The sequence below is a fragment of the Trichechus manatus genome, unplaced genomic scaffold, assembly GCF_000243295.1.
Source record: "Trichechus manatus latirostris isolate Lorelei unplaced genomic scaffold, TriManLat1.0 scaffold00045, whole genome shotgun sequence".
Classification (NCBI taxonomy): domain Eukaryota; kingdom Metazoa; phylum Chordata; class Mammalia; order Sirenia; family Trichechidae; genus Trichechus; species Trichechus manatus.
This window is the reverse complement of record NW_004443981.1, coordinates 5,210,053-5,216,052: the sequence shown is the minus strand read 5'-3', so window position 1 is coordinate 5,216,052 and position 6,000 is coordinate 5,210,053. Positions and strand designations below refer to the sequence as shown.

At 53.6% G+C, this 6,000-nt stretch overlaps 1 protein-coding gene across 1 annotated transcript in view; it reads right to left on the bottom strand.

Annotated features, from left to right (window-relative positions):
• RIN3 (Ras and Rab interactor 3) overlaps positions 1-6,000 on the bottom strand; it is a 151,016-nt gene that overhangs the window by 7,329 nt on the left and 137,687 nt on the right. The window contains exon 9 of the mRNA XM_023731748.1: positions 4,518-4,649. Within this exon, the coding sequence (XP_023587516.1) occupies positions 4,518-4,649 (132 nt within the window). The remainder of the gene's footprint in view (positions 1-4,517; positions 4,650-6,000) is intronic.

The window sequence follows — 6,000 nt, the reverse complement described above, 5'->3', positions numbered from 1 at the left end:
AAGCCCTGCTTTTCACAAAGCCCTGCTTTTCACAAAGCCCTGCTTTTTCAGTATGAGGCCCTCCCAGCTGACCTCCCTTTGACTTAGGACCATGCAGTACCGTCAAGGACCACTAGGTGGAAGGCGACCCTACTGTGACTTTTGAAGCCTGTTTTCTTTGGGGAGAGGGTGTTGTGTATTGATTGAAAAAATGGACTGCCCTGGTAAGATATTAACCCAGCGTGGCCAGCTGTCAGCCAGCATGGAAGGGGATGTGGGCAAAGGAGGCCACAAGGGCGCTTCTGGGGGAGGTCTAGATTTTGAGCTGGCTCTGGCCAGGTGTCCCATGATGAATGGGCCCCGTGATTGACCGGCATCTGCCCAGGGTGGTGGGAGCTGGGGAGGGAGGCTAGAAGGGGGCTGGGGTCCCATCAACCCAGCGTTCAGGCCCTCCCTACTTCTCACAGGAAGTCCCCATCTTTCCCGCCCGACATACCTGCTGCGAAGAAAGGGGGACCCAGTCACTGGTTCTTTGCCCAACAACGGCATGCGGAACCAACTGGAAGGGCCTAAAAGCCTCAGAGGGTCCCAGGGCCGGGTTTCCAGGCTTTTGGTTGAACACAGAACTGTTTGTTCACATGGATGATGGAACTGGGCAAGCAGAGCCAATCCCGCCCTCATCTTGCCCCCAGCTACCTCTGTGGGCCGCCAGGGCCTCTGGACAGTGTGAGAACCCCAAATCTAGCCCAGCACCTTCACTTTCCCAAGCTGTTGAGGCTCAGTGACTTGTCCAAGGTCTCCAGGCAGCCAGAGGCAGAAATGGAAAAAAACCTGACTCCCAAATGTTTCTACTACACTTCGAGTTAGTTCTCCCCTTAGGTTCGAGCAACGTAAGTTCCCAGGAGTCCGGATGGCAGGGACCGGCACCCCGAAGAGGCTTAGTCAGCCTCCCCTGCTCTCCCCTTTCAGGCAGGACCCCTCTTTCCACCTGCACCTCAGCAGCCGACGAAATGGAGTACCTGGGTGCCACCACCCACCTGAGAAAGAAGGGCAAAGCAGGGGAACTTAGACACCTCTGTCCTCGTGCTCTGTCCCTCTGCCCTTGGGCCTAGACACATTGAGAAGGGGGTCTGATAGCTGGCAGACTTGGAAGGCTGACGCTCCTGCCCAAGCTGCAGACCCCCAAGGTCATCGGCTCCGCTGAAACCTGCTTAGCATCACAGTAACACACAAGCCTCTACGTAAAGACAGTGGTGGCTATGCATGAGGCACACTGTCCAGGAATTGAACCTGGGTCTCCCGTGCGGAAGGCGAGAATTCTGCCACTGAACCACCACTGCCCCTATTTGTACTTCGGCTTGCCTCAGAAATACTTAAAGGAGCTCAGCATAGACCAGCTCTCCTTCCTGAAGGACATCGGCTGTCCTACCCAAACCTATAGGCTTCTGGGAACAGGAAGAAGGAGCCCAGGAGGCCATGGGGGGAGGGGGAAACCCATGAGGAGAGGACAGCTGGGACCCTGGCTTGGCCACTGTACCTGGAGGTCTGTTGGGCTGCAAGGACTCAAGCTGAGAAGGGTGCAGGAGTCCCTATGGTCAGGGTGTGGCTGACCATCCCGGAAGAGCACCTATGCTCAGACCTTCTGCAGAGCACCCAGGGGCCGCTCCACCCTCTGCCCCGAAAGGGCTTCCCTGGACACTGTCTCAGACTTCATAACAACCCTGTGGAGTCAGTACTAATCTTATAACAGGGTTTTAAATGACTCCCCACCCCCAGCCCAGTTATAGCAGCAGCACAAGCCCACCATGGAAAATGGGAAAACAGAAGAAAGTAATAGGAAGTAACTACTCTGCCCAGGTCTTCCCTCGTCACCTGAGCCAAGGCAGACTCTGCTGCCTCTCCTGCCCAATCCCTTTATCCCACCAGCGTACTTCATTTCTTCTCAACACTCATCAGGTGAGATCAGACGTGAACTTACCTTGTTTGATTATTTGTTTAACATGTTTAAGGTCTGACACCCGCCCCCAAACCCCCCACCGGAAAGAAACACCATGGGAAAAGGAACTTGCTGTCACCTGGCACAAAGTAGGAGCTCAGTGAATATCTGCTGAATGGATGAATAAATAGCCTTTGCCCAGATACCTATTAGAGTCTTTGTGCTTTTCTTGTTGATATATAAGAGCCTTTTACATATTAAGGCTGTTAATTCTTGGTGTGCCTGTCTGTGGGAACGCTTTCTGTTTCCTGGTTTACTGTTCATATCTTATTCTATTTACGGTAATTTTTGACATGTAAACGTTTTAACCTTTTGAGGTTACATGTATGACAACCACATCACAGTGAAGACACCTGTTGAGGGGGCTGGGTGGGTTGCTGTAGCTCTCAGGGGCTAGTCCTAGGAAACAGGGTGTTTAGCGGCAGGGGCAAGGAAGCTAATTCTGCTCACAGCCCCTGGCAGTCCTCCTGCCTCCCCCTCCTTTTGCTTCCTTTCCCCCAGGCTGGTGAGGCTGTGGGAGATGGGTCAGTTTTGCCTGGAGGCCTCTGCCCACCTCCCCAGCCTTCTTGTGCTTCTGTGTGCATGTCCAGGGCCAGGGAAGACCAAAGAGGAAGGCCCGTGAAGGCCAGAGATGGAGGCCCCAAAGTGCAAGGTTCAGTCAAGGCATTTGTTTATTTTCACGAAAATATTGGCCTCATCTGTCTTGCCCTGTACTGCAGCCCAAGCGCCTGGCACAGGGCCTGGCACATAGTAGGGGCTCACTAAGTAACTGGTGGATGGATGGATGGGTGGGTGGGTGGGTGAGTGGATAGACAGACAGATGGATGGGTGGACAGATGGACGGGTGGATGGATGGGCAGATGAATGGATGGATGGATGGATGGGTGGATGAGTGGGTGAACGGACAGATGGATGAGTGGACAGATGAATGGGTGGATGGATGGATGGATGGATGGATGGGTGGCTGAGTGGGTGAACAGACAGATGGATGAGTGGACAGATGAATGGGTGGATGGATGGATAGGTGGGTGGATGGATGAATGGATGGATGGGTGAATGGATGGGTGGGTGAATGGATGGATGGACGGATGGATGGATGGATGGATGGATGGATGGATGGGTAGGTGAATGGATGGGTAGATGTATGGATAGGTGGATGAATGGATGGATGGACAGAGGTAGACAGGTGGATAGGTGGATGCATGCATGCAGTGGGCAGCAGAGAATCACTGCTGAAGGAAGCCCAGCTTCTCCGGATTCCTGGATTTCTTGGAAGACAGGTTGTCCCAAATGCAGAAAAATTAATTTTCACTAAAAAGGAGAAAACATAGTTCCTGGAGGTCCCAGGCCCACAGCCAAAGCTATATATGACAGAAAACTTCACGGCCTTAAGACTTTCTTCTGAGATGCCAAGAACTCACAGAGCCATCCACCATCAAACTGTCACCCTAGGGACTGGTACATGCTAAAAATGCAAATAGATGCAAAGCAGACTGCCGATCTTGAGAACCACAAAGGCCACAGGGGACACTCAGGTCTGGGACTCTCGCTCCATCCTTCGAGACTGGTGTCTCAGAGGATGACTAGGGACTCCCTCAAAGCTGGTACCCGGGTGGCTGCACCCGGGATGATGAGGGCCAGGGGGCTCTCGGCAGAGGGCAGCTGAGGCTAGGTGGGCAGGGGGAAGTGGTGGGAAGGAGCAAAGGGGAAGGGAAACTGAGAGTGGGGTGGAGCAAACCACATCCCGCCTTCATCCCTTTGCCCAAATCATTAGCCTCCCCGCACTGACAGAGGGCCTGGCCAGGGCTGGAGAAGAAGGTGGATGAGAGTCCCCAGGGGTCTCCCTCAACTCAGAACTGACCATCACCCCCGCTGTGACACCTGACCACAGCCACTGCTCACTGCTTCAGCCTCAATCTTCACACTCCCAGCTCCTGCTGTTCCCTCTGGGGAGAATGCCTTTCCCCTTCTTTGGCTGGCTGGCTCCTATTCATCCTTCATCACTCAGAGCAGGTGTCACCTCCCAGAGGCGGAAGCAACTGGGGGAGGCAGAGGAGGGCATTTGCCCCCAGGTGCAAGCCCAAGGGGCCACCAGACGAGGCACAGAATGACATGCTGAGGTGCCACAAATATGAAAGGCGCCTGACCGAGGCAGCCAGACAAGACGGGGGAGGCCGTATCTGCTGACGTGTGGCTGCTATCAACGTCTATTCATCTTGAAACTGGGGTGGCGGGGCAATTTCAAGATTTCCTCTGGGCACTTGTTACCCTCACTATACCCCTGTCACCTCCTCCAGGAGGCCTTCCCAGACTGCATGGCCTGGGTATGGTGGGGCCCTCTGAGCGTCCCACCATTCCCACATCATCATCTGTTTACTGGCCCATCTCTCTTCCCAGTCCATGAGCCCCCGGGTCTCCAGAGCTCAGCAGGAATCTGGCACCCAGGAGGTGCTTGTTGGACTGCATAGTGTTCTCTGGTCGGGCTGGGTTGAGGGGTACAAGGGGCCTGGGAGGCCGGGCAAGGCCCAGGGTGGTGACTTACCCTCCCCCAGCTGCAGGGCCGGGTCCATGAGCTCCATCATGTACTCCACGTCAAGGAGCATCTCCGTGATGTTGCTGCGGGCCAGCACATACATGAGCACGGGCAGGAAGTCATCAGCCCCGTAGAGCTTGCCTGGGAGGAGAAGGAGGCAGAGGTGGTGAGTGAGACAGCCTCTTTGTGAGCTGCTCTCTGGCCCCAGGAAGGGGGCTGTGGTTTGCTGGGTGGGGCATGGTCACTCTCTGGAAGAGGAACCTTCCCGCTCTCTCATAGCTCTCAAGACATGGGCGACGCAGGGTTCAACCTCAATGGGGAGGCCGGAGACAGAGTCCAGGCTCAGGAAGAAGGAACTGAGAAAGATGCCCTTGCTGGAGTGGGTGGAACCCCTAACCCCTTCCCCTTTCCCAGCTCCTGCCTGTGAAAGCCTGCTTGACGGTGAAGTTTACAGCACTTCATTCGCAGACCCACAGAAGGCAGCTGTCTGCCTGACACTGATGTCCCCTGGGAAGACTCCTGTCTCCTTTAACAATGCCTTCCTCCCTACCTGCAGAACAAAACACAAAGTCTGAAATCCCACCATTCAACCTTCATTCTTTTACGTGAAGCGGTGCCCTTTCCGGAGGGTTTATTTTAAACTGTAAACACCCCTGGAAAGAATAATTCACCTAGTGGCATGATGGTTAAGCGCTCCACTGCTAAACGAAAGGTCAGCAGTTTGAACCCACCCAGCAGCTCTTTGGGAGAAAAGACCTGGCAACCCGCTGCTGTAAAGATTATAGCCTAGGAAACCCTATGAGGCAGTTCTCCTCTGTCCTATAAGGTCACTATGAGTCGGAATTAACTCGGCAGGACGGAACAACAACTATCTTTGTAAAGTGATGCAACAGTTAAGCGCTCCACTGCCATCTGAAAGGTTGGTGGTTTGAACCCACTCAGTGGCTCCATGAGAGAAAAGACCTGGCGATCTGCTCCCATAAAGATTACAACCTAGAGACTCCTATGGGGCAGTTCTACTCTGTCCTATAGGATCACTATGAGTTAAAATCGACTTGACGCAGGGGCAGATTAACCAATAAGCAAGGTATGCATGGGCTTAGGGTAAGCAAGATACACGGGGGTTTACTTGTGATCTGGAGTGCACAATTTCACGTGGGTTACACCACATGTGACCACATTTTTGATGGTGTGAAATCCATGTGAAATTGTGCACTCCAGATTAGCAAGCACAAGTAAGCCCATGTGTACCTTGCTTACTGGGTAATCTGTCCCTGGCTCAATGGCACCCAACAACGACAACAACAATCGCCTTTGTAAAAAGGAGCCTTGGTGGGGCAACAGTTAAGCACTTGGCTACTAACCAAAAGGTTGGTAGTTTGAACTCACCCACGGGCTCCACTAAAGAAAAGACCTGGTGATCTGCTGCTGTAAAGATTACAGCCTAGGAAACCCTACAGCACAGTTCTACTCTGTCACATGGGGTTGCTAT